Source organism: Drosophila novamexicana, unplaced genomic scaffold (assembly GCF_003285875.2).
Source record: "Drosophila novamexicana strain 15010-1031.04,08,12 unplaced genomic scaffold, DnovRS2.1 tig00000008-arrow-pilon, whole genome shotgun sequence".
NCBI lineage: Eukaryota > Metazoa > Arthropoda > Insecta > Diptera > Drosophilidae > Drosophila > Drosophila novamexicana.
The window spans coordinates 3633901-3661496 of NW_020824765.1; the positions used below are offsets into that span (position 1 = coordinate 3633901).

A 27596-nucleotide genomic window follows, 5' to 3' on the forward strand; every position below is an offset into this window, starting at 1 on the left:
ACAACACTCACATTCAGAGAAAATTTTGGAAGAGAAGAAGCAAGTTGTTATTCGATCTTTAGTGCATTTGAAGTTTATAGAAAGTATAAAATTAAATGCGAATCGAGCGCGGAGCGTGTAAAATGCATTTGTATGAATCCAGGCGGTAAAGCAATGCGAAATTTAAGGAGAATATGCGTGTACCACGCACCCATAGTCAGATTTTTCGGTCATCATTTCGTTGCTGCTCGCAAACTGACGTCAACGTTGGCGTCGCTGCCGCAGTCACCGTCGTCATCATACGCCTAGTCGCCAATGAGAGCGAAGAGCATAACAGTGTCTACCAGTTCAACGGTGTATAGCGAACAAAAGAGAGAGAAACAACGGCGAGCGCAACAGCAACAACAAGCAAGGCAAAAGAAAAATGTTTTCATTTATTACTGCCTGCAATCGCGGAAAAGTGGAAAATTGCAAAAAAGCGCAACTGCCACGCCAATAATTGTGCACTAATTAGCCGAAAACTGACGCGAGCTACTCAAAAAGTGCGTTTCTGTGTCAACAGTGGCCCCAAATTGCAACAGCTGATGCTGTGGCCAGGCAATAAAACTCATTGCCGCTTCTGTCGCTGCGCCTCTGCCGCTGCGCAACTGCTGCTGCACTGTGCTGCTCCGCTCTGTGCTGCTCTGCTTCTGTTATTCTGTTATTGTGCCAAGCACAGTTCCACGGCAAAGCCATCCCCCTGTTGCCGCCCACTGCAAAGTTCGCCCAGTGAATGATTCACATTTTTCCTTTGCTAGTTTTTCTCCTCTTTCTGTGTTTTTTGTTACTGTTCGTAGTTGTTGTTGTTGTTACTGCTGCTGCTGCTGTGCTGTGCTTCGCGAATTGTTGGCAAATGCGTGCGGGCAATTAATTTGCAAAAATTCGAAAATAGTTGTAAAAGTGCTAATAAATATTTATGTATGTTTGTGTGCGTGTTTTTAGGCTACTCTACGGCTGAAGTGAAAATTCCAAGCCAAAGAGTCAAAGAGAGAGAGAGAGAGTGAACAAGAGACCCCCAACATAATAAGGAAAGTGTGGAAAATACGACGACAACAACAATAAACCGCTTGGCCAGTGAAAAAAGAAAAGTGAACTGCAAGTGCAGCGGAGACTGGGCGTCGGACAGCCAGTGACATCCGACAGCCGCCGACGTTGCCCCCGCTGTTGCAACTCAAACCGCAACAACAATTTCATCGAAAGAATTTAGTCAAAGTCGTTGGCTCGGTGAACGGTAAAGTGCAGTGTCATCGTCATCTTCACATCTCCAAGATGGATGCCGAAACACAGGAAATACGACAGGTAAACATATTTTTAGCCATTACATATGCTATGCCCTGACCCCACACTAATCCCCACCATGCCCTGCTTTTTTTAGTGTGCGTGCGCGCTCCCACACACGTACACAATCATAAATGTGTGTGTGTGTGTGTGTGGGTATGTGTGAAGTGCTACTAATAAATATGTATGTATGAATGTGCGCTCGCAAACTAAATATCGCGCTCATTAAAATTCCTGCACTGACTGCGGCGCCGACGTCGCTGTCGCCGTCAGAGTTACTCCCCAAAGACTTGAACGCCGCCGTCGTTAATTTGCCTTAACGCCTTTGCAATGCGCTCATCAAACGCTGCCTGCGCCTCTGCCGCTGGCCATAAGCGTAACGGCTTTGTGGACTAGCGCAGCGACGCTAACGTCTACGTCAACGCTCAGCCACCTACTCTCTTTGCCAAAATGGTGCGCTGAGGTAACCGCACACGCCACGCCGCCGCTCCCACTGACCGGCCAAGTGGTGAGCGCCTTAATATGCGACCGACACCTACTTACCGTTTGACTGGTTTTAAAACCAATGCAAACAACAACGCACCAGCAGCAGCAGCAGCGGCGGCGGCGGCTGCGGCGGCAGAGGCAGAGCAATCAGTGTGGCCAGCTGCTTCGTATTGGCATTGGCAACCCGCTGCTGTTCAATCAACTTTAAAACTCCCATTCATAAATTGGTTCCACAGCCGGAAAATGCTTTTCTATCTGGTTGCTGTTGCTCTTGTTGTTGCTGCTGCCACTTTGCGTAAACTTTTGTTTGTTGTTGCTGTTTTAACTGCTGTTGCATGACCTAATCGCTAAATACAAAAAAAAATTACATACATATCCATATATATGTATGTTTGTCTGTAGTAGAAAAAGCAAAAAAAAGAGCTAAAAATGTAACTGATTAACTGACTGTCTGACTCTTTGACAGTTTGGCAACCTTCAGAAGTTCTCAATTTTATATGTATGTATGTATGTAAATGGGCGTGTGCTTGCTTGCTTGCGTGCGTGCTGCCCGCCCCCTTCCGAGTCCACAAAAAAAAATAAGACCAGCTCCCTAGAAAGTTAAAAGTCTCACACACAATCGACCGTTTCCAACTGTTTATCTAGCTGCCATTCTGCTTGCTGTTGTTGTTTTTTTTGCTGTTGCTGCAAAGCTCTTTAAGCAATTAGCGCATTATGGGCTCTTAAAACAAAAAGAAAAGGAAGCCCACATTAAATATAAAGCGCACGCTTAGCAGCTGCCGCAAGCAATCGCCGACAATGTCTGCGCTGTCCGTTCTCTGGCGTTCGCTCTCTCTCCATTATCCAAAAAAAAAAAAACAAAAAAAAAAGACGAAATAAAAAGTTTGCTCACAATTGTCAAAGGCAAAGAGTTTTTGTGTGTTCCTTTTGCATTTATATTTAGCCTATCGTCGCATTTCTCTGGCACGCCAGCCAGCCAACAACAACAACAACAGCACAACAAGACCCAAACGGCAAGATAACGACAAAATCATAAATACCGCCAAGCCGCAATTTGAATTTTAGCATTTCCATATGAAATGCCTGTATGTGTGTGTGTGTGTGTGCATTCAAAAAGAGACACTTGCACATATACGTATGTATGCATGTACTTGAGTACTTATTTATATGTTCGACACACATACATACAGACTAGCAGAGACATAACAGATCTATCTATGCCATCCATGTGGGCGTCAAAGCCAGCAGCAATTTATTGCTGTTGTTGCTCTGCTCCAAAGTGTTTACATTTTGAAATTTGAGTTAGGAGTATTTATGTGTGCACATACTTATGTTTGTATTAGAAAAAAAAAAACAGAAACAACGGAAAAAAAAACTGCAGTTTGTTGCCAGTGGGCTGGAAAGTATGAGAAGACAAACTGGTTGCACAGGAAGTGTGTCCACCTGTCCGCCAGTCAACTTGTTGTTGGCCAATTCGCATAGTTCGACGGTCTACGACCTACGCCAACATATTTGACACTCGTTAACCTGTTGCTCAAAATAATGCAGCCAAAAAATCGAGGGAGATTTTTTGCTCATTTTTATGTGAAAATATTTAGTTTGATTTTATTTCAAACTTAACTTTTGAATAATTTAGAAAGGTATAAATAATTTTAATTATTATGTCAATCATTAAAAGGTATTTACTAGGATTATTATGACTAAAAAGTCTTCTTCGAGCCAATAAAGTATTATTAACACTCGTTAATCAGACGCAAGACAAATTTACATAATTTATAATTATAAAAAGAAAGAGAAGATACTAAAGATTAAACAATCAAAACCAATAAAATATATCGTGGATCAACTCAATGAAATGTTTTTCCCTTTTAAACAATAATTGTAGCTCCTCGTTTTTTAAACTTGGCTTAAACTAACGTTAGCTTAGATCCATAACCTCCTGCATAATACACAGATATATATGACAGTTAGAAGATAGTCATTAGTAAATAAAAGTTACTTACCTTGTCTTATCTATTATTTATATAATGGTCAGTTTGATAAGTGCAAAGACAAATCTTAAACATAATCCTCAGTTGAAAATAAAAAGAAAACAAACAAGAATTTCTCTGCGCTTATCAGCCGCATTCCATAAAGATACAAAATTGTGAACATATGTTTGTACAAAATGGATTCACTTGGCGATAAGACAAATTGAATCACAGTTAGAAATTGTGAGTCTTATCTTGGCAGGGAATTAACTGATCGTTTCTCTCATCCAACCTGTCAGATGTCTGCGCCCATTCCGATAAGATTCCATTTAGTTTCAATTGAGCAAAAGTAGCAGTAGAAACTAATAAGAGGCAATTCTCAAGTTGATTCTAAGAAAATGGGCCGCGGCGGAGACTGTGGCGAAATCATGAGTATAAAATGCAGTTGCAAATGGAAATAACTCGGCTGCCGAGGAATTGCTGCACTTGAGATTCTAAAAGCCGCAACAACAACAAGAACTACAACAGCAAAAAGTGAACACAGTTTGGCCACGGGCCTGGGCCTCAGCCTCGGCCTCGGTCTGGGCATGGCGATTCCCTCTTTTTCATGCTGAGTGACCATCCAAACGGACAGACAGACGGTCAGACACAATGAAGAAACGGCGCACGCCAAGCCAAACACCAGCGAGTTTATCGAACTCATATTGAAGATTGTACGCATGGCTACACACAGATGCAGCAGCGGCTACCACGGGCACAGATACACTGACAGGCACACAGACTGAACTGCAGAGTGCACTACTTAATTGCTGCAATATTAAAATTCAGCTTAATGCGCTGGTGGAAGATTTGCTTTGGCTATCCAGCTGCTGAATTTGTGCTTTTCTCTAAAAACCTTTCTTTCCACTAGGCGGATGTTCCTATTGAATAAGAAATTGGTTTCAGAGATTTCTCAGCTAGGAATTCTCGCGTGCCTCGCTTGTAAAATGTAAAATGAAGAACCCATATATATAGCATTGGAATGGAATGACAACCGAGATAGTCGGCTGATCTGATGATCTGATGCAGAAACTTGGCATACAATTGTCTTCGTACTGCAGGCAATGAATGGCAATGGCATCACTCTAGTTTATAGATGTTATCGCAGCTATCACTCGTACAAATATTTATGGAGAATAAAGATGTCACATGTCACGCCGAGAATAATTTTGCATGCTCCGAACCCATTAAATGTCTGTGACAGGGAGAAGAAAGCTATTCCGACCTATATATGCTTGCCAAGGATGTATAAACCCATTGATCTTGGCAATATAAGAGTTGGAGACTTGACATAACTCAGCAATAATAAGAGTTAAGTACATCAAACCTAAAGTTGCAAAGGAATCGGTCTATAGACACCAAAGTTATCCAAGAACATGACGTAGTGTGCGGCAGGAAGCTAGAATGCTTAAAATGGAAGCTTGGCTGGGGTCAGGGTACCTCCTATTCGGCTACCCTCGACTCGAGCACTCAATATATTTTTTAAAACATAACCAAAGAGTACGTAACAAATGATTAAATTGGCAACACGCTCTGCACATGTTTTTCAGGCTCGTCAACGTGCTTCCGTTAAATGGCTGCTCTCGAAAGCTTTTAATAATCGCGTGCCGGACAACCTGAAGGAGCCGTTCTATCGCGATCACGAGAACCAGGAGCGCCTCAAGCCTCAGATCGTTGTGGAGTTGGGCAATGCGACGCTTTATTGCCAGACCCTGTCCAATCTGTACTCCGACCCCAACTACCAAAGCTTAAATCACTGGTCAATATTACAGACGCTAGCGCGCAAGGGTGTACCCGTGGCCGAATCGTCGGACATGCCCATTACCGAAACGGTATTAATTCAAACGAATCCGTTGCGAATTGTAAGTTCCAATTAGCGCTTGCATTAAGTGAACGACTCTTAAGACAGATTCTTGCAGAACGCCCACATGTCTGTGATAGAATCGCTGATGGTTCTCTATGCGAAGGAAATATCGTCGGGTGACCGTGTCATGGCGGCCATACGGAGGTAAGTTATGCACGAGTTTGTTTTGACAATCATGTGGCTAACTTATTAAATTAATTTGCAGAATATCTGGTAGCAACTATCAGGCGCCTGCAGGCCAGTCCTATGAACAGGGCCTGCTCGCTTGGATATCGCATGCATGCGCCGCGCTTAAAAAGCGCATCGTCAAGGAGCTAGAAAGCAGCGTGCCAGACGAGATTGTAAGAATAACGTTAAGGATCAGTCATTTTTTCGATTGTTAATCATTATTTTTGATTGCGTTGCAGGGTACGCGTCTGCAGACGCCGGATATACCGCCAGTGCGTGATTTTCAAGATCTGTGCGATGGCATTTGCCTGGCGCTGCTCATCTCCTACTACTGCCCCAAGGTGGTGCCGTGGACGAGTGTGCGCATTAACTATCTGCCTGCTGTGGAGGACTCCATACACAATATACTGCTGGTGAGCAGTTTTTCACAAAAGCATTTGCCATACGGCGTCTTCCACATGACGCCCGAGGACATAACGTACATGCGAGGGTGAGTGCTCGATGAATCTACTAGAGAAGCATGACATAACTCTGATTCGATATCGACAGCTCAATGAAACTAAATCTGGTGTTGCTGCTGACGGATTTGTTCAATTTGTTCGAGATACACCCGGCCAAATGTGTGTGTTACCCGGGCATGGATGGACAGGGTAAGTCACGGTCCACATTCAATTCAACTATGCACCGCATCGCATTCCAACTAACCTATCGGCCCACCAAGTACCCAACCCTTTGGCCTTTGTGTGTTTCCATCCGGGGCATGTATATTATTTGTCGTCGTCGTCGTTGTCTTTGTTGTCCTGTGAATTCCTGTCCACAAGCATATTTCGCCTTTGATTTGCTTTGCATTTTTCGCTTTCTTTTCGGTTTGTTCAGCTGCATTTTCATTTGGCTGCCTTATTATAAATAGGATTCTTAGAACAATTTGAACTAACTTTTAATTTGCCAACAGTTCCATTAGTGTCAGTAACCCTTGGGCTGGAATAATGGGTAATGGGATTCTTTTGAGCTTTCGAATAATTTAAGCAAAACAATATTTTTGTATAGGTCCAGGCTCAGCTAGCTGATACAACTGCGAAACACAACAACTTATCGAGATTCACGTATCGCAATTCCATATAATGTTTTAAATCGGATAAAATAGAATTTCACAATAATCTCTCGGCCAATGGCACATATCCTAGGCACATTCTACAATTACTTAAGCCCGTTAATTATATCAGAATAAATTCACTTAGCAATGGTAGTTGTAGGCAGTTAAAGGTTGATCAATCGAAACACTAACCCGTTGTTGGCGCCTTTAAATCCGAGTAAACCCGAGTAAGGAAAGCAATAGGAAATTGCAGTGACTTACTGCGGTTGCCTCTGCCCTCCTTCGTCACAGAAATTATGAATCACCGTCGACAAATTGGCGCCCAATCATGCACCATAATCATTTAATTTTGTTCATTTATCCGGCTGCCGTCATCCCGCACCTGAACCATCTTGGAAGCAATATGAAGTAGATAACTTAATAAACTGAATTCAATTCAAATCAAAACAATTTTATACTTGATTCTCTTTCTTTGTTTATGTGCAAACGCTTGTGCAAACCACAAATCACCAACTGAACGGGTGTTAATACTCTCTTTATTCAACACAAACACACAAATGCAACCACAAAAACAACAACAACCACAACAACAACAACGACAACAATATGTTTAACAACGACAACAATCCACAACAATTTGTATCTTTTGATCGATTCACGCCTGACGTAGATGTCATCACAAGGCGCAGCCAGGGCGCCAATGAGCACGGAATCTGCCATCGAAGGGGCCTCACAATGCAGCCCGTTACGCCCATACCCGATTTGCGCAGCGATCTTGACCAGCCGCCCATTGGGTCACCCTCGAATCGGCCGCCGTTTCAAGGTTTACTTCTTCTCTATTGCAATTTATCTGAGGGTCCCAGACCCTTCAGATGCATATCTGTCTGTGTTTTTTGTGTGTGACCTCCTCTCCCCCATTCAATTCCATTTGTTTGTTGCCTCGTTTCTTAACGTGAATGTTTTGCATTTTCATTGTTTGTTGATTGTTTAATTGTTTGTTCGTTCGTTTGCTTGTTTTGCCCATATTCCGTTTCTGAAGATAATTCCCCAAGCCCACTTTGTCGCCGCTTTGTTCTTGCAATTACAAACTAATACTCAACTACTGTAGCATAAGATAACTAATCATAATCACAATGAATCGAAATGCACTCTGACAAAAAGCATCGCTGCACTCATCGCGAATAGGTTTTCTACACGTAGAAGCTGTGCACTGTCGTGTCGATTTGAATGAGACATGTTTTTTAAAACATCCTGAAGCACTTTATGTACTGCACCCTCTGACTTGGACTAACTGATTAACAAAAACTAAACTAATCAAAAGCTGAAGAAAAGTATCGGGTGCCAGGCTTTTATTTAAAAGGAAGCGTATCCAGTCTTGACAAGTAAGAACGCTGTGGACGAGTCTGCTCGACTGCTTAATTCCCTTTACCCCTCACTGAACTGTTCAGCTACTTATAGATTAAATTTTGCAGAAGACAAATGTAGCCATAGAGTAAGAGTAAGAGTTCAGCTTGCGTCGATAAGATTTTTAATGTTGAATACCTTGTAATATTCTCGTCCGATATTCATGAAAATATGAAGGCATACATAACATAATACGAAAGAGTGTATATACGAAATTCTAATGCTCTAGCTTTTAAAACGAGCTCTTGCATTTCGGAATTGGGGGCAGTATAAAAATGATGAGATATTCCCATACGTATATACTTTGTTCTGGTTCTACAAAGAATTTAGCAAAGTAATTTCAAGTCTCTAGCCATTGGACAAAAAGACATGTCGACTTAGCTCGACTTAGCTCCGATTAGGGGTATATGTAAATTATGGATTCGGAAATTTCACCATCTGCATAAATTTTCACATCTTTGCCCCTTTTTTCTATTAGTTTTCCTTTCTGAAAAGGCCTATGTTTCTTCATTAATTATTTTTGTTAAATGCTTAGCTTAGGTCTTACACAATATTTGTAATCTGCAAAGACCACCACGGATTGCGACTCCACTCTCTGTTTTTATATTCATGTATATTTGCTTTTGCTATTATGAAGCGTACCAATGTTAATTTTTGGATGTATGTATATTTTATGACTTATGTTTTATTATGGGACTGAATTTATTTGTTGTTTGTTTGTGAATTTCCATTTTTATTTTTAGTTCCGCACACAAATTCATTCAGCGGCGGCGCCTTAAATCGCAGGTCAACTCCGCCCACCGAATATCAAACGATGCAGTCAAATAATTTTGATGGCAACCAGGCCGAAGGTAATTAACTTAACTTCTATTTTATTTATTTATAATTGAGTTACTTGAATTTAAGTTGAAGTTCATTTGCAAGCCCTTGCACAGTTATACGCTTTCCTGAAAAATGTATTTGTTTATTTTTAATTCAATTTACGTTTTTTGTTTCTTTCTTTTCTCCGAACCACCGAACTACCCACACATGCTTTAATACTGCCACCATCCAATCACCAATGCAAATACAACAACAACAAATGCGCCTTTCCGCCTAACTGAATCCCACTTCCACGCCCACGCCCACGCGCACCTCAACGCTGCCATCACTTGCGTCACCGCTACCGCCGCCTCCCTACTCGATTCGCATGTGTCAGCATTCGTCGTGCACAAGTCGCGTGGCATTACCACACTCTCATCCATGCACTCGCAGCAGCAGCAGCAGCAACAGCAGCAGCAGCAGTATCAGCACCAGCAACAGTCTCAGCAGGAGCCCCTGGTTCCAGCTCGCTTGCGTCAGGCAAAAGAAAAGAACAATGTCGAGTCGAAAGCAGACGAGAGAGGTTTGCCAGTCTTTTAACTCATATTTCATTTATTTTGCTCCCCTCTCGCGTGTCCGATCCCACACTTGCGTTAATTAAGTTTCAGAGTGTAGCCACCTGAATAATTATGCGGTTTTACTTGTAGCACATGGAATTGTTTCTATTTATTCAACTTCGAGACCGCATGATCTTCACATTATCATATGCCATTGGCAAGATCACAATGTAGGATAACAGGAATTACTCAGTCTTAACTCTTAATCTTCACACGGAGTCAGAGCTGCAAGAGAAAATATTTTAAATAAGCAATAAGTTAACTGAAGAAACTTTAGCTGATATCATTAATTCTCTCCATTTAGTTAACTATATTGTGTTATAGCTATAGATGTTATATTGAATTAATTCTTCAATAATCTTAGTCTATAAAAATGTAGGATAATGTTTTCTCAAAAAGTCTAACCAGTATAGCCGAGTCAATCTACCCCTGACAGAATCAACAGAGGGTATAAATTAACTTTTTATTTTGTTGAATATCCACATTACAATCTACGTTGGATGAAACTGTATAGAAAAATGCAACCATGTGCTAGATTTAATCCGGGCTCAGAAAATATTTTAGTTAAGCTCTATCAAAAGTAGATTCTTGTCAAGATACAATTTTCATACCAAGAGAATAAGGGTGCCCAAGCAAGATGAGAGATTTGCTTAAATCAATTCATGAGTTAATTTAATTTTAATTTTTTTTTTGTTCAACACAAAACCATTTGTTCTGTTTTTATTTCATTTTCATTCTTATCTTCATTTTTGTTAAATATCATTTATATTTATTTGTGTATAGTTATTTACCTTATTTTAAAAAATTAATTTTGCTCTTGAATTAACAATCGAAACAGGCGATTTTGTCGCTGCGGGCCGACCAAGTAACTGGGAACAGAGCCGGCGTCCAAGTTTCGCAGGTATGCTACAAATCTCACCAGTCGCTGTTTGAATTCCCGTGCGTGTGTGTGTGATGAATGTACATAAGATTTTGTTGACCCTATTTAACCATTTTCCCGCTCTCCGTTTGATCCTCTAGCGTGCTGAACTATATGAAAAACTCATTATGAATTATGATGTTTCAGGTCGTCGCTCGCGACGAAACTCCTCCAGCGAAGACTCGCAGTTGACTATCGAGAATTTTGGCGGCTCACAGGATCAGCTCAATACGCTGGGCCGCTACGAGCGCGAACGGGACAGAGAACGTAAGCTGTCCAATACAAGCGTGGGTATGTACAAACATAGTAAAAAGGTTCCTTGATTCCTCCTTCATAAACTGCCTTTATTTTTGCAGAACCGGCCGTGGCAGTGCGCTCTTCTATTGCAGATGCTCGTGGCACGCTACAGCTGGGCTACGACACGGATTCGGGATCTGAGAAACAGGATCGCGAAACCGAAAAGTATTCTATGCGTCGACAGGCAAGGTGGGTTCCCCGATCCTCACATGACTTCCTTCAGTTATGCAGTCGAATAACTTCGGTTGTATTTATTCATTTGCTAGCAGTGCGGACAATGTGCCAACGGCCTCTGCGCATAATCTTTCAAATGCGGGCAGTCCGTTGCCGGCGCGGAACAAGCAACATTCCATCGATAGGGACTACTCGACAGTCGACCACTATAATGACGCCAGATCGAGTGGGTATGATCCGGAAAGCACGCCCGTGCGTAAATCCTCAACCAGCAGCATGCCAGCGAGTCCGGCGGCTTGGCAGCTGGACACCTGTGACGATGATTTACGCTCCCTGGAGAATGCCACCAAGTTGTCTACGATGCGGATGAAACTGGAGGAGAGACGTCGCCGCATTGAGCAGGATAAGCGCAAAATCGAAATGGCAGTGCTGCGGCATCAGGAGAAAGTTTGCCAGGTTGTAAAAGCTTTAAATAAACTAACTTTACCCTTTATCTAAGTCCCTTTATAAAATGTGTAGACTGAATCAGAAGAGTTGAATGGAAAGTTATAGCAAATTAGTCAAGCAGCTGAATGAGCTAAAATAATAATACTTTAAAATGTCGTTAGAACCTGGCAGCCATAGAGTTTAATGTGTCTTCAAGGGAAATTCATCATTTATATTAATTGATGTTGTTGTCGATTTCAGGAGGACTTGGAATCGTGTCCCGACGTCTTAAAGTGGGAGACCATGAGCAACGAGTCGAAGCGTACGCCGGAAATAGATCCAGCTGACATGGACAAATACCAAGTGAGTTTAGCTGCATCAAAACTTGCATTTCAGTGTGTCCATTCCCAGCTTGTTCTAACCCACCGGATAAATGTTAATTCGCTTGTCTCTCTCGTTTTATACTCCTCCCTCCATTGCGTTTATTCTATGTTCGTGGTTGCTTCGACAAAAACATAACAATTGTATACACTACACTCTCACACACACACACAAACACCACACACACACTCGCGTGCAAATATACATTAACACACCTAACATTGGTCATGGATGTGTGGAAAACAAAAACAGCAAAGCATCGCCATTATGAACATGAATCTGCAGGATATCCAACAGGATATCCATCGGCTGGCCACGCAGCAAAGCCAAATGCAGGCACAGCATCTGCAAGCGCAGCAGCTGATGCAGGCACAACAAATAGCCAACATGCTGAATCAGGTAAGCCAGCCCCCCACGAAGCGCACCCTGCATCTCACCCAATTGCCAAATTAACAGAAACACTTTTCGGTTTGTTCCTTTTGTGCCTTGTTATATTGTTTATATATATCGTTTGTTTGCCCGTTCGTTCGACTAACCATATGAATGTATTTTGTGCTTCCTCCCTGCTAACCGCATCCACAGCAGCAAACGTATGGCTCGCAGCAGCATCTGGCTGAGCACCATTATCAGCAGCGACCTATGCAGCAAAGTTTTGGCTCATCACCGCATCTTCCGCAGGCCTTTAATGCGCCAGTCAGCGCCTACAATTCCCGTCCGCCCAGCCGCGATCCCTACCAGCAGCAACAGCAGCAGCACCATTCACACCAACAGCAGCCCATGCAGATGCCTCCCATGCAGTACGTCAACGAGCACGGACAGTACATGTCGCCGCCCGCTCACTACATGCAGCCTCAAAGCATCTACAGCGACAATGGCGCCCCTTACAACAACCACTCCCCCTACGGAGCACCTCCGATGCCGCAGTACCAGCAGCAGCACCAGCAACGCAACAGCGTCTACGATGAGTACGGCCAGCCGGCAAATCACTTTTACCTGCACGAGTCCCCGCCTCAACCGCATCCACAGCGTCGCACCTGGGCGCACTCGGCGGCAGCGGCCGCCTACGAACAGCAGCAACAGGCACAGCAACAACAGCAGCAGCAACCACTGTTGGATGTCAATGCCTGGCAAACACAGAAGAAGATGCAGCAACAGCAGCAGCAGCAAAACTGGCCTAATCGGCCGCCCTCCAGCGCTGGCACGTCTCAGGGCTTTGTGCTGCACCAAAACGGAGGCGGCGGCGGCGGCGGAGAACTGCAGCATCTGTTCCAGGTGCAGTCTTCCCCACAACACGGTCAGCGGATACATGGCGGAGGAGGCAGTGGCAGCGCCAACGGCGTACAGCGGCAGCAGTCGCTGACGAATCTGCGTGACAATCGGTCACCCAAGGGCAACATGGGCCAGCCCATGGGAATGGGACAGCACGAGGACATGATGGCGCCGCAAAGTATTTGCTTCATCGGCGACGAGGAAGATGTTGAAGAGCTAGAGCGCAACATTATCGAGTCTATGCAATCGACTCGAATTTCCGATTTTGTGGTGCAGCAGCAGCAACGCCTTCATCATCATCAGCAGCAACAGCAACAGCAGCAGCAGCAGCAGCAGCTGCCGGCGGCGCACAGCGGACGCGGCAGCAGCTCTGAGGATTACGACAGCGGCGAGCTGATTTCCAATAAGCTTAACATCACCAGCGGCAATCTCACTTACCGCATTCCCTCGCCCTCGCGCCCCGCCATACAGGCCAACAGCTTTCAGGATCCACGTGGAGGGGGTGGCAACGGAAACGGAAACGGTAGTGGTAGCGGCGAGGAGCAGCGGCCCGAGAAGGGCTTCTACATATCCTTCGACAACAATCAGCCGAAGCGACCGAAGCCACCACTGCGCGCCAAAAAGTCACCCAAAAAGGAGCCCAGCAGGGATAATGTGGACAACCAAGTTGTCCTTAAACGTGAATCGCTAAGTCAACTGCACAACAGCAACAATTTTGCCAGCGAGGAGGCCAAAAACGCGTCTGCTGCCAGGCACAGCATCCACAACTTCCCCGGCGTCCAAGCCAATGCCAATGCCAATCCAGCCGGCAACGCAACCTACAACAAATATACAGACGAGCCGCCTATCCAGCTGCGCCAAATAACAGCATCGGCGGCCGAACCCAATGTTCACGAGCGCCGGCATCTCGAGGACCTCACCAATCAGCCGCAGCAGCAGCAGCAACAGCCGCTCTCGCCATCTCGACTAAGAGCCGAACATAGCAGCAGCAGCGCCGAGGCGGCTAAGAAAAAAGCGCTGGTCATTGGCGCCGATGCGACCAATCTAGATCCGGTAAGAATTCACAATTTGATATTCCAGATCGTAGTGGGTAGAGATAGATCTAGTTTGTTTATGGATAGGTATACAATAGTGTTGAATGTCTGCACTGAATCAAGATGTACCCATATCAGGATGAATATGGAACCGTATCTTTGTTGAGGATGGAACCAACGACTCCTCGCTTCAAGTTCGTCGATTTGTTAAATCCAAACTGAAAAGTTGGAGCAGTTATTTAGACGAATAGCTTAGTAGGCTCAGGAAAGTATAGCGTATTGCCCGTGTTTGGTTTACATTTTGATTTATTTATTTTCTAAAACTCTGTTATATTTTTAAAAAATTGATTACTTAGGTGTATCTTTTATATTTGTTATGTTGTCCGAACCAATTAGGCTGAGGGTATGAGGGTATTTTTATTAGCGCAAGATAATTTTTCACATTGACTTATCGTTTATCTTCGCTTCTAGGAATCCGTGGACGAAATGGAACGTCGCAAAGAGAAGATAATGTTGCTTTCCCTGCAGCGCCGACAGCAGCAAGAGGAGGCCAAGGCGCGAAAGGAGATAGAGGCATCCCAAAAACGTGAAAAGGAGCGGGAAAAGGAGGAAGAGCGCGCGCGCAAAAAGGAGGAACAGGTGGCGCGACGTGCGGCCATATTGGAACAACATAGACTAAAAAAAGCCATCGAGGAAGCCGAGCGAGAAGTAAGTCGAAACTAATCTTAAATTTCCTGGTGTACAAATACTGATAGCTAATCCACTTTCTTGCAGGGTAAAACTCTGGACCGGCCCGATTTACATGTAAAACTGCAGCCACAGTCTTCGAACGCGTCCACGCCGCGTCTTAGACAGCAACGTGTGACTAGGCCACGGCCCAAAACAATCCACGTCGACGACGCCAGTGTGGACATTAGTGAGGCTTCAAGCCTATCCAGTCGGGGAAAAAAAGGCTCAAGTTCAAACCTAACCGGTGAGCGTTCCGTTAAACTCCTGCATATTTTCCAAAATTGGGCACACAACAACAGTATTCACAGCCGTTTGTGGAGCGGAAGGATTCTTCGAACCCTACAAGAATTTACCCTTGTCCGTGACATAGACTATAGGGATAACAGTTTTGCTTCAAAATTTAATTTTCTTCAATCGGATTTGAAACACTTTTCATTCGGACATATATGTATACAATTTATTCTTGCTGAGAATAACGATTAATCTTTATGGATCCGTCGATTTGATATCTGAACCGTGCTCTTGTCTTCATCGAATATCCTATTTGTAGTATTTATTTTTTTTTACCAAGAATCCTTGTAAAATGTGTGTATATTGTTTGTATGTGTGTTAATTTCGGCACGTCGAAATTGCAAACTTTGTTGTGTTCACTTGTTTAATTTTTGTCGTTTTATTTTAGTAATTTTATGTTTTGCCAATTTGTTAATTTATGTTTTCGTTTCGTTTTAACTTGGTTGTCCCTTAAATTGTACAGGCTACGGTCAACTAAGCTCCAATTCAATGAAAAGAGACTTTTATAGGGGCTCGCAAGACTCCCTTACAGTTAAAGGTAATTTATGTTTATTTCTCTTAATTTCATTGTTTATGTCTTCTATTTAGTTACGATAAGAGCATGCCCTTTTTAACTGGTTTAATGATTTTATATAGTGTTTGCTTTTTATTATTTATTTTAGTTTAGTTTAGGGGCATTGTGGGTATGATTTGATATATAATTTTGATTTCCAAGCACTTCAGCTAATATAGTTTATTATAACACAATCATTTGGGTCAAGAATATAATTATGTTAAGCCATAACTACTAATCTCGTTCAACAGAGTCCCCCGATGATTATCCCAGCACAAGTTCAACTCCGATTGGACGACGGGGATCATACAAAACTTCCAGAGGTTGGTGCTGGGTAACAAGTACTAAGATATTTTCTTGTTTTCTTTTGTTTTTCTACTCTTGCTTTTGTTGGTTAGTTATTGTTAACAACAGCGAAATATCCATAAGAAAAAAAACAAACTACATATATGCTGGCTTGGACTTGTGTGCCTAGTCCCTAGACGCTGATTAACAACTGTTTTCAGTTTTAAACATTCTTTTACTTTATCTATTATCAGTTAAGGCGCTAGCTCACGCTAAATTACCCCAACTACTAAACACACTATTAAAAAAAAAAAAAAAAACTATATATTATACATTTAACACACCAATGGCAAGTTGATAAAAAGATATAAACAACTAACCCGCATATGCACTGGGGAAAATTCACACAGCCTGCCTCGAAGATCGCTGTGGGTGACAGAAGGTTTTTCTGGATATTTTAATTGATATTATTTTTTCTTTTTTAACACTTTTGGTTTGGGTCAGAGGTCAAAATTGACAAGTCGCTTAAGTTTACTTTACCAATTGCATTCTCATATTTTGTGTTGTGATAAACTGTAAGAAAACTGAACTTGATCCATATTCGTATTATGCACTCGGCTCTCCCCGTGCCTCCGTGGTGCCACTTTTTACAGAGCCAGCCGTCGAAAGGGGCCGCACCCTGTCGCGTATATCAGTTGCTAAGGGGAGCACGCTTAATTTCCGTGGCCGAAAATCCAATTCGCTAATGAATTTGTGCGGTAAGAAGCGTTTCACAGCTACAAAAAAAAAAAAACAAAAAAAAAATATTTAAAAAACAGCTGCTTGCCTTTTACTTTTACTCTATTTCTACCTAACGTTATCTCTTGCCTTTTTTTCATATTTAATTTGTGTTGTAGCTTAAATCATGAATATACTTTTACTTTTTGGTTCTTTGTCTTTACTGTATTTGGTGGCAGTTCTTTTCTTTTTTCTATGTCCTTCACTATTAATTAGTCTGATTTACGCAATGTGAATTTAATATCTTTTCTGAACAATCGTCGGTTGCAGGTGATAGATCAAATTTTCATCTGTACTTTTTGTGTATCATTTCATTGTTTTTAAACATAAAATTTGTTTTGTATTTTTATTACTTTTTGGTTTTTGGTTTACTGTTTGCAAGTAATGCAGGATTAAACGCAAAATTCTCGAGTAACAAGCTTTCAAAATAGTAAATCCTGATATTAGTATAAAATTATTTGTATTCATAGAAGTATCCCCGTCTGACCTGCATTACTCATTCGACAAGTATTTTGGTTTCTGATTATATATTTTGAATTCAATATATAAAAGTACATAAAGTTCCTTTACCTTTTTAAAGAAATTGCTACATATACTTATATATTTTCATACTTTTTTTATAGAAAATTGAAGATATTTTGATTTTTTATGAAGTTTGTAATTTGATTTAATTTGCTGAATAATTTGTTTTTCTATGAGTGGAAAAAGAAAGCGGTGGCGGCATTTTTTCTATTTCAATATTTGTTTACTGAGACAACAGCCAGTTGCCAGTTGCAAGCGTTTTATAATTCGCAAGTGGTTCTGGTTTGCTTTCGACTTGTACTGTCCGCTTTTTGGGGAACAGGGTTGTCATTTTGTATTCTCCCGAAATTGTGAATTAACTCACACATGAACATACCCGCACCCAAACACGCCTGCACATCAACACACAGATACACACACACACGCACACACATACATAAACACACACTCAAGCACTCAAGCACTCTCAGACAGATCATATTTAGGCCTTAAGTGTATATACTACATTGAACGATCTACAAAATTGTTTAACTAAATTGAATGCACACCTTCTCTTTTATTTCTCGTTTCTTTCAATTCAAAAAAAAACTTGTGTACAAAACCCGAACTCTTGATTGAAATAACAACAAATGAAATGTGAATGAAAAACGAAACTAAATATCTATTAACTCAATCGATCAATGCCTTAACATTCATCGCTCGATCGCTTCCATCGACATCATCCTGTGGCGAATAACCAAACCAATAACAAAATCGAAATGCATCAACCGAATGAATATACTGCATGGATGGCAACTCTGAAACTGTTGCCCCGCTCTGTCTCTCTCTCTCTCTATCCACCCCTCTGTCTCTATGGCTGTGGTTGTTGGTGCTTGCGGCGTGGCTGTGTTTTGTGCATCAATGCATGCCTGACTGATGATTGATGAACGCTCGATCTGCTCGCTTACCGGTTAGACACAGATTCGGGACTGGGACGGGCCACTCCGCCGCGGCGAGCACCGTCACCAGGAATGGCGGCATCAGGTAGGCATATGCCATCTCCCTCTGGACCAGGCTCTTTGCCGCCAGGTTTGATATCGAAGCGTCGCGGATTTGATGATGGATCAAGCGATACGTCTTTAATCATGGAATACTCGGGTTTGTACTTAGTCTCAAAGAATTCTCAGTTATACATCCACTCAAAACAACCATCATAATCGTACATACACCATACATATTGGTTCTTCATACATCATTTGTACATCTTTGGAACGCCTCATAGAATATTCACTTATTCGTTGATTTTTCTTAGTTTTTTAGTTCAATTCATTGTTCAGTTCTGTTGAAACCATACCAATTGGTATTCTTCTTATTTACATTTTTTTTGATCAACAACATACATTTATGATTTTACGACATCTCTACTACATACAATTCAGTTTTCCGTATACAAATATACGCCGTATACTTGTGCCTAGGGACTGTCACAAATTGAATGTGCGCGCGTTTCCGGATGCAAGTCCTCCAATTCCATTCGTTCTTCCGTTGCGTCGTCAAATCCACGAATTCGATAGTCAAACCGAGTTGTGTCTTTAGTATTAAATAATGCCACAAATGAAAAAATCCAATATAATCCCGAATTAACCGCTTCACATTTGCAAACTAAAAAAAAAAAAAAAAAACAAAAAGAAAAAAGATTACTAAAATTATTGATATCAAAGGCAAAAATGCAAGCAATTATTATTTTAAGATTTATATGATTTTGTTGCATATTTGTAATATTTATTTTATTTTTGGAATGTTTCACATTTTGTAACCAATTAGAATAGCTAGCTCAAATGTAAGTACAAAACTTTTGGAAAGTACGCTGAAAAAGGGTCTTTTATAGCGTAATATATTTTATATATTCACGCCGTGAAGGACCCACGACTGCGTCAGGTCCTCAGATGAGCTCAGCAAAAGTAATCCAGAGTGTGATCTGAGGGCCCAGTTTAAATATGAGTTAATGTTTTGTATGATCAGTTCGCACGTTGCCTGCATAAGAAGCAAATAATTGTAGAAGTTTATTTATTTTTTTTAATGAGAAGCTTGCCATTAACACCGAGTAGAAAACCACGTAAATTACTGCTGCATTTGCAGTTGCGCGTTACTGATATGCTTTGTTGATCCACAGGTCCAAAATTGTACAAACAACCAGCGGCCAAATCAAATCGCGGCATTATACTAAATGCCGTTGAGTACTGCGTTTTTCCTGGCGCCGTTAACCGTGAAGCCAAACAGAAAGTGCTCGAGAAGATCGCACGCTCGGAGGCCAAACACTTTCTCGTACTCTTCCGGGATGCGGGCTGCCAATTCCGCGCCCTCTACAGTTACGTGCCGGAGACGGATCAAGTGACGAAGCTGTACGGCACGGGACCTAGTCAAGTCGACGAAGTCATGTTCGATAAATTCTTCAAGTGAGTCTTGTCCAGTTGTATATATACGCATGAGTATTTTGAGTGAGACGCTAATTTGTCTGCCCTTCAGATACAACTCAGGTGGGAAATGCTTCTCACAGGTGCACACAAAGCATCTGACCGTCACGATAGACGCCTTCACAATACACAACTCGCTGTGGCAGGGCAAGCGGGTGCAGTTGCCCAGCAAAAAGGACATGGCGCTTGTGATTTAAGCCGAGTGTGGAGCAACTTGGCCCACGGCTAACTATTCTGCAACCTCCTCAACTTAAATCAACTGCGAAAGCAAAGAGAATTCAAAGTTTTACTACGGCACCGAGCGATTGCAGTGCTTGGGTTTTGGGCTCGGGACTCTGGGGCAGGGTACGGCATATTATGGCTTAATAACTAATTGCACATGTTTGAGCGACAGCAACAAATTGGAATTTACTAAAATATTGTATTTATTAATACAATGCGATAAAAATATTTCATTTTAATGTATACAGCATAAAAGCAAGAAAAAAATTCAATAGGAAAACTCCCGATACAAAAGCCAAAATAAAATCCAGCGGATAATTTAACGATTTTTTTATCACATATAGAAAACACACAGGCACACAACAAATACACACACACACACACACACACACACACACAGATATGAGCAGAAAATTTGAAGATAATGAACAACACAGATATTGTAGAAACTCTTTATTTTATTAATTTGTTTTAAATTGTTATGAAGTTTTTTTATGCGAAATTTTTGTTGTCCTTTGGCAAATGCGGGCTATTGTGTTGCCCCTGTCAAGGGCTCTGAACAATTTCGCCAGTCGACACTAATTTTAACGCCACTAGCTATTTATTTTAAGACTAACTAATATTTACTTTTTATGCAAATTTAAAAAGGAATAATACAACTAATATTTAAAGGATACCTACCATACATACATATACCTATGCAACAAAATGAAAAAAAAAAAGACTTAACTGGCTGACACCTTAAGCTGTCTTTGTTGTACAAACTCAATGGAAATGCTAATCGTGTTGAATTTACATAAATAAATGCACACACTTATGTATTTCATTACAAAAGTCAAATGCTCCAATGGCAACGCAGTCGGACTCTAAAATTCGTGAATTGTATTACACAAATCGATTATCTGCAAAGTCTCTATTTAAGTCGTTTCTTAAATGTATTTTAAATATCTTTTCGATTGGCTTTTCACGCTTTTTTCAACTTGTCCGCAGCGGTCGGGCCCTGTAAAAGGATATATCAAATTGTTAGCGTATAACTGCCATCAACATAACTATAGAAATTATTGTCTAGCCTCTGTTTAAAAAACCTACACACTATTTAGACCGCTCAACCGTGCACCTTAGTCCCTAATGACACTCATCCTGTTTTTTTATTGACATTTGCAAACATAAATAAAAAGCAAGTTTTTTACACTCGTTTCTTAATTATGTTTTGATTTGGTTTTCTTGTATTTCTTTTTAATATTTTCGAATGGCTCTTTCATAATTTGTATCGATAATCGAACTATTCAACTATGTAAGTGAAGAAACTAATAAGGCATATGCTGTGTACCGCCATAATTAGAAGGATTTTATGCGGCCTCGGGCATGTAGCATGGTCAGAATACGAGGGTTGATTGATAAACAAGTTTATATATGTATGTACTATATATGTATTTATCAGTGTCGGCGCTGTTGCGCCCTTGGCGTGAAAGGCTCCAATATAATGAATTATATTAATGCGATCTAAACATTATTATATGAAATGTAATAAAGTTATTAAAAATGATAATTTAACAAATTACGGCCAAAAATGTTTTTCTTTGTTGTTTGACATTCGAAATAATTGACATGGAAAATAGTTAAAAAATGGAATATTGGTTTTATGCGATTTTATGCTCCTGGTCGAAGGAAGCATCCTCGGTTCCATAATGTAATTCCCGACTCGTTCTAGTCATGACCATCTGTGTAAGCGCAAGGCTAGGTTTTCTCGATAGCCTTGCTCAATTGAGTTTGATTGAGCTTTCAAATGTTTAAGGGATCAATCACACGTGGACATATATTGCAACTACATTATACAAATCAAAGAATTCTATAATGAATCTTAACGGAAGACGTCAAACCCGCAGCTCTACTTCTGTACAAAAATGAACAGCCATATATTTAATTTGCTTAAAATAGATTATACTTGAAACAGAATCGTCCTCTACATTTGGAAATCATCGCGCATGTCATTGTAACGAAGTACATGCTCTTTAATTTTGGAGCCATCTACCCAGGTGACAAAATCTTCCAAGTTGCGGGAAACCAGAAAGGCTGGATCCTTAACCATTTCTGGACCCACACGAACATGACCCTGCTCGACGAGGTCGGTGGCATGCTTAAGACTCTCCGACATTCTCACTGAAAGAACATTATTGATAAGTTTAAATCAAGCAGCAGCATAAAACGGAATCTGTGCTCACGTCTGACCATCACCACGGGCAAGCGGCGACGACAAAAGTTGCTAGCGGACATTTTGCTGGCGGTCTCCAAGGTAATATGATCGTTGGCAACACCCAGCGCATGCAGTTTGTTCATAAGCATGGCCGTAGCCTCTCCCTTGAAAGGATCCGTTCCATCGAGTCTTGCTATTCTCTCACAGAGTTCTCTTACTTCGCGCGACAATTTGTTATACCTGTTTAGAAAAGAAATTGCTATTTTAATATCAATATTATGCAGGCAACGCCGTGCTGGATACAAACTTTGTGTAGTCCTCACGCTTTTGTATATGGTAGCGGCGTAGGATTTTGTTCTCTTTGCTGCTGTTGTCGACTTTCCATGTGATGAAATCCACCTTCTTGAGCAACTTTTGCTCATGATATTTCAGTTTACGCACCATAATTAAGTTTGTTTTCCTTATGCTACACGGCAGTGCACATGTGCGTTGTTGTGCGAGTGTTGGAAAACGTTTGCGAGTCGTTTATTGACTGCGACTCTTAACAGCTGTGTTTGTTTTGCCAGTCAGTGTTGGAAACTGAAACAACAAGAACTGGCTGAGAAAATGTCAAGCATAATAAGTTGAATATTATTTTTGCGATATTGTTTACTTATGTTAAATTATTCGGCTTGAAATATGGCGGCTACTATAGATGAAGAGTCCACAGCCAAGCCAGCTGCTACTAGCGAAGAGGATCCACTTGCGGAAGAGCGACTGGGCTATGTGCGTGAAGTAGGCTCGCAGGCTGTTTGGAGCTTGTCCTCCTGCAAACCAGGTAGGATCTCGCAGAGAAAACCAACAAGAGCTCCACTCAAACAAAACTCCTACTGAACAGGCTTCGGTGTAGAACGTTTGCGGGACAATATAATGGACACTTACTGGCAATCCGATGGCCAACTGCCGCACCTGGTCAATATACAATTCCACAAGCGCACCAACATCAGCCAGATCTACATATATACCGATTACAAGTTGGACGAGAGCTATACGCCATCGCGGATCTCCATACGCTCCGGCACCAATTTCAATGATCTGCAGGAGCTTCAGGTCATCGATCTGACCGAGCCAAATGGCTGGGTGCAAATACCCATTAAGGATGGCAACGTCAAGTCGCTGCGCACCTTTATGCTGCAAATCGCCGTAATATCCAATCATCAAAATGGCCGCGACACTCACATGCGCCAGATTCGAGTCCACGCCCCCTGCGGAGGCGAGGGCAAACACTATCCTCTGGAGCTGTTTGGCAAGTTCGGAACGGTTGACTTTCAAAAGTTTGCTACCATACGTTAATAAAAAAAAACCAATACTCAGAGACTTAAAATGATCTATACAGTAGTTGTTGTAAGTATTTATATTTGGATTTCTTAAATTCCCTTGGATTATTTCCCTACTTCAATAAAAAGGGATATATCAAGTCCCGAAAAATCCCTTTAGGCATAAAACAGCTCTTTTAGATTGTATGTAAATTTATTCTCTTGGATTATTTCCCTTCTTCAATAAAAAGGGACATTTCAAATCCCTAAAACTGCATTTAGGCATAAAGCAATTGTTTTAGATTGTACGTAAATTTATTCTCTTGGATTATTTCCCTACTTTATTAAAAAGGGATATATCAAGTCCCGAAAAATGGGATGAAAAAATGGTAAGATTGTATGTAAATTTATTGGAGCTGCAAATTACATGCCAACCAATTGCTTATGATCAGTTGAATATGTATGAAAGTACGCTACAGACTTAAGTACAAATTAACAAATACGATTGCGATTTTAGTGTAAAGTTATTATCGTCATTGCGATGCAAATGCAAATATAAACATGGAAGTATCAACAAAAAAATGTGTACAAACTCAATGGAAGTTTGTGCGAGGCTAGATTCGATTATCGCCAAAAATTGTCGTCTTATTGAATAATTCAAATTAATGTGTTCGATTATTTAGCAGCTTTTAGCGCTTTATAGTGATCTTTCTCTCCGACGCCAGTCGGCGACTCGCATTCATAGGAAGTTCTTATAAGAACCTCCTCGGTGAAAACTTCTGCCTTCTGCAAATAGGCCACGACATGGGACAGCTGCTCATACGGACAATCCAGCTGTTGGCATTTATAGAAGTTGCGCAGCTGTGTGCCAAGAAGTGTGCACTTCTCAAAGTTGAAGGATCCGTTGGCGAGTCTAAAAAAGAATTATTATTAAGAGCTAAATACCAATAAATTGTTGGTAAAATGCTTGCCTGGTATTGTGTGTCTCGTGAATGGCGTAGAAATCCTTTAGAAAGAGCGAGAAAAACGGAATAATGGCACGCTCGATTTTATTAGCCGCTTCGCGTTCGGAGCGCCAAATGGCAGCTTTCATGGTCGATCGGTAATTGTGAAAATTGGAGCTGGGATCCATTTGATGTTCCAAGCCCTCGAATTTGGTTGTCTGCACCTTTGACCACTGCAAGAGCAATAGTTTATTAACAAGTTGAAATGTTTCAAAGTTAGCCTTACAGTTTTTTTGAGTCGCGATATGGCAGTCATATTGAGAGCCGTCAAAATAGCCATCAGACTGTTAAAGTTGCCCGTGTTGAAGCATTCCAAAGCGGTTTCAATCCAGAACTCAACCATCTGCACGCGCTGAGACTTTTTGCCAGCCTTTAAAGTGATGTGCGTTAATAAAGTAGACTGGGCTTGTGATACTCGACACACTCACCTTAAGTATTTCCGTGGCAGTCAAATTGCAGAGTTGGTTGAACCACTGCACATAGGCTGCGATGCTAACCTCGGGTTGCTTTGCGGAGGTGCAGCTGGAGCCTAGCGTACTTGCCTTGGTTTGCAACATGCAAGTCTTAAACACTCCAGTGTCAATCAGTTCGATAAACTCCTCTAGACGTATCTGCGAGAGGTACGCATACTCAATGGCGTACAGCTGATGGGCCAGTTCGAAGGCGCTGCTGCACTTGCTCAGCACATTATCCGTTTTGTAAACATTCGCAGCGAATCGTTTGAGCGATTTAATACTGCTCTGTCGCCCTAAGGAACTGGCCGAGGCCTGTTTTACCAGCAAATACTGCAACTGTGAGCGCTGACTTGCATCCAGCCGGTCTATTGAGTCGGTAATGCGATCGAGAAAAGCACTTAATGCCTTGCTGGCGCTGTGCTTGCGCAGCTCTTGAAGCAGTGTCTCATTGCGGAAGTCGTTAGGACATATGCGCAGCCAGTGCACAAGCAGACGCAGCAGCTCCTCCTCTTGTCCGTGGCACTCTTGAATAATCTTCGACAGCAGCTCTTGAACTGTGACAAGCAAACGTGCGCATAGTAGAAACGCAAACTCTACGTCCTCATTCCTGCAGCTGACCAGGAGCGTTACTAGTGTGCCGAGATCACCAGCGGCTGGCAAGTCTTTGGCATAAGCTGGCGGCGTTTGGCAATCGTTGACTGAGTCACATGACTCTGTGATCTGCAAGTGCGTGCTCTGTGAAAGAAATGCGATTAAAATTGCTGGCTAATTATTCTAAGCTGTTCTCAGGACCTTACCAGCAAGGCGACTGACACCGCATCAGCTTCGTCTGTCGAGCTGGGAATGTCACAGTACATGGAATCGGTTTGCGGATCGCGGGCGTTGGCTTTTGTGTAGGGCGCACTCATCGAGACACTGTGAAAGAGGCCGTCGTGGCCCGAGTCGCAGCTGCTTATATTCGAACTCTTCTCGCCCAGCGTCGTTGCCGTAGACATATTGGAGGTGGAGCCAATCACTTGATCCGAACCGCTTAGGGCAGAGCTGCTCGACATGAGTGAGGCATTCGAAAATGTTTGATTTAGCTGACGACCCAGCTCGTCGCCAGATCTATTGGGTTCCCCATCGCCTGTTGCCTGTGAAGAAAACGTGGAATTCGAATTTGTTCGATACTTGAGCGCGTTCTCTGGCGTCGCACGCGCCAAAGCGTTCTGCTGCCTGACTGGCTGCCAGATTTCCTTCTGGTGCGACTGATGGTTAAAGTGCTCTTTGGTCTCGACGGTTCTCTCGTCAAGCACCTGCCCGTTGCGTGAAACCAACACCTCCTCGGTGGTGGTCAGCGAGGACTTCACCGTCAGCGATGTCTCCACTTCTATGGGCTGTTGCGCCAGCCCAGCACGAAACAGCAGCTGATTCAAGTGCTCCACTGCCGGCATCTGGCCGTCGAGCAGAGCGCTCTTAATGGCACTTGCATCATCTGCCGGCAGGCCGTCCAATTTGACCGGCACACCGTTAATCAGCAGCACCTCTTCTTGCTGCACAGAGGACGATGTCTCGCAGTCCACAATTTTAACATCCTTGCCGAAAAGAGATTCTACTGCGTTCATAATGTCTTCGTCCATTTTGGATTGATCAGTTAGTCAAGAGGGTATGACAATTAGTTGGTGATGTTGACTTTGTGTTGGTAAAATGCATATGACCCGGGGGGTTCTTTGGATTAATATCAATGCACTAGACTAACAAGCACATTTCTGCAATAAGGAATTCGAATTATGCGATTAGGCAACACATATGTACATAAAGACCATTGTTATTGTTAATGACAAATGCCGCACTATGGAATTGTTAGCGCAGAGAACGAGTACGAGTACGAGCTCAGCCTTGTGACAGGCAGACGGGGTGACAACGCCCACCACTTACCCAAAAAGTGGGCTGGGCCTGGGTCTGTGTCTGGTTAGAATTTTAGCTACACACCTGCAGGAACAGCATGGGGTATTTGCGTTCCGATCGACGCACAATCGTCATTTTTTATGGCAATCGCATTTCAATGCACATCGATTGCTTGTTTCCTTTGCTAAATAGACAGTTTACTTGGCGACTATTTATATTTATTTATTTATTTCCCACTCCAGCAGTGTTGGGTTGTTCGCACAGTCGAACAGTAGAACAAGAGAACATGGAACTAGTTCACTTAACGAACAAATTTTCCAACACTGCTTACAACGCACACGACGTATTATTCGCATTATTCGCTTCACGCTCAACTGAATTGCAATTGATTTTCTCACTTCGTCAGAAAGTAGCTAACGCTAATGAGATATAACTTTAATTCATATTCTCTTCCAACTCTAATATATATAATAAAATCTTATTTTGCATCCTATACACCCTGTACTCTCCAATGGATAATTTGGCGCCAAACTTTGCTTGGCCATTCAAATTTGATTAACAGTTTTTCTGTTTTCGTACCTGTACATTAAACCTTATAACTACGTCTTTCAGTGATTTTGGAAGCTCACCGGATTGGCTTAAAGGTCACGGGAGTTACAAGAGCGCAAAATGTTGATTTTAACTTTTGCTT

General features: G+C 42.1%; 4 protein-coding genes across 22 annotated transcripts; 2 read left to right on the forward strand and 2 right to left on the reverse strand.

The window, feature by feature from the left end:
• Positions 1–1009: 1009 nt before the first annotated feature.
• LOC115760793 (patronin) lies at positions 1010–21273 on the forward strand. Of its 18 annotated transcripts, none has more exons than XM_030702320.1 (24): positions 1010–1317; positions 5342–5653; positions 5711–5799; positions 5861–5996; positions 6063–6313; positions 6373–6473; positions 7587–7739; positions 9064–9171; positions 9519–9704; positions 10577–10639; positions 10805–10948; positions 11014–11143; positions 11224–11584; positions 11816–11917; positions 12188–12334; positions 12518–14257; positions 14710–14946; positions 15013–15211; positions 15722–15796; positions 16063–16134; positions 16750–16854; positions 18356–18418; positions 19548–19830; positions 19901–21273. In XM_030702320.1, exons 1-24 carry the CDS (start codon positions 1288–1290, stop codon positions 20043–20045), a joined length of 5232 nt encoding a protein of 1743 aa, XP_030558180.1. In that variant the 5' UTR covers positions 1010–1287; the 3' UTR covers positions 20046–21273. The 18 variants fall into 18 exon arrangements, with proteins under 18 accessions (XP_030558180.1, XP_030558231.1, XP_030558213.1 ...); XM_030702292.1 differs by having other exon boundaries at positions 1016–1317; positions 18356–18532; XM_030702371.1 differs by lacking the exon at positions 16750–16854.
• A 209-nt stretch (positions 21274–21482) lies between these two features.
• Positions 21483–22793, reverse strand: LOC115760905 (U3 small nucleolar ribonucleoprotein protein IMP3). Its single transcript, XM_030702476.1, has 3 exons — positions 22572–22793; positions 22293–22504; positions 21483–22230 (listed from the first exon to the last, which is right to left on the reverse strand). The coding sequence occupies exons 1-3, from the start codon at positions 22706–22708 to the stop codon at positions 22034–22036; spliced, it is 546 nt and encodes a 181-aa protein (XP_030558336.1). The 5' UTR covers positions 22709–22793; the 3' UTR covers positions 21483–22033.
• A 54-nt stretch (positions 22794–22847) lies between these two features.
• LOC115760896 (anaphase-promoting complex subunit 10) lies at positions 22848–23751 on the forward strand. The gene is made up of 2 exons (XM_030702466.1): positions 22848–23081; positions 23142–23751. Exons 1-2 carry the CDS (start codon positions 22943–22945, stop codon positions 23594–23596), a joined length of 594 nt encoding a protein of 197 aa, XP_030558326.1. The 5' UTR covers positions 22848–22942; the 3' UTR covers positions 23597–23751.
• A 68-nt stretch (positions 23752–23819) lies between these two features.
• LOC115760882 (ras-GEF domain-containing family member 1C) lies at positions 23820–27152 on the reverse strand. Of its 2 annotated transcripts, none has more exons than XM_030702448.1 (6): positions 26990–27152; positions 25816–26592; positions 24992–25753; positions 24790–24933; positions 24531–24736; positions 23820–24472 (listed from the first exon to the last, which is right to left on the reverse strand). In XM_030702448.1, the coding sequence occupies exons 1-6, from the start codon at positions 27038–27040 to the stop codon at positions 24235–24237; spliced, it is 2178 nt and encodes a 725-aa protein (XP_030558308.1). In that variant the 5' UTR covers positions 27041–27152; the 3' UTR covers positions 23820–24234. The 2 variants fall into 2 exon arrangements, with proteins under 2 accessions (XP_030558308.1, XP_030558314.1); XM_030702454.1 differs by having other exon boundaries at positions 24235–24472; positions 25816–26766.
• Positions 27153–27596: the final 444 nt, after the last annotated feature.

Excerpts from the sequence above, each read along its gene's own strand:
- LOC115760793 (XM_030702292.1), top strand. The coding sequence starts at position 1,288 with ATGGATGCCGAAACACAGGAAATACGACAG. Across the intron at positions 12,335-12,517 it reads TAGCCAACATGCTGAATCAG|CAGCAAACGTATGGCTCGCA; the intron begins GTAAGCCAGCCC and ends CCGCATCCACAG. Across the intron at positions 18,533-19,547 it reads TTTAATCATGGAATACTCGG|GTCCAAAATTGTACAAACAA; the intron begins GTTTGTACTTAG and ends GTTGATCCACAG.
- LOC115760896 (XM_030702466.1), top strand. The coding sequence starts at position 22,943 with ATGGCGGCTACTATAGATGAAGAGTCCACAGCCAAGCCAGCTGCTACT. Across the intron at positions 23,082-23,141 it reads CTTGTCCTCCTGCAAACCAG|GCTTCGGTGTAGAACGTTTG; the intron begins GTAGGATCTCGC and ends CCTACTGAACAG.
- LOC115760882 (XM_030702448.1), bottom strand. The coding sequence starts at position 27,040 with ATGACGATTGTGCGTCGATCGGAACGCAAATACCCCATGCTGTTCCTG. Across the intron at positions 25,754-25,815 it reads CGGTGTCAGTCGCCTTGCTG|AGCACGCACTTGCAGATCAC; the intron begins GTAAGGTCCTGA and ends TTTCTTTCACAG. Across the intron at positions 24,934-24,991 it reads CTGCCACGGAAATACTTAAG|GCTGGCAAAAAGTCTCAGCG; the intron begins GTGAGTGTGTCG and ends ATCACTTTAAAG.
- LOC115760905 (XM_030702476.1), bottom strand. The coding sequence starts at position 22,708 with ATGGTGCGTAAACTGAAATATCATGAGCAAAAGTTGCTCAAGAAGGTG. Across the intron at positions 22,505-22,571 it reads AAGCGTGAGGACTACACAAA|GTATAACAAATTGTCGCGCG; the intron begins GTTTGTATCCAG and ends TTTTCTAAACAG. Across the intron at positions 22,231-22,292 it reads GCCCGTGGTGATGGTCAGAC|TGAGAATGTCGGAGAGTCTT; the intron begins GTGAGCACAGAT and ends ATGTTCTTTCAG.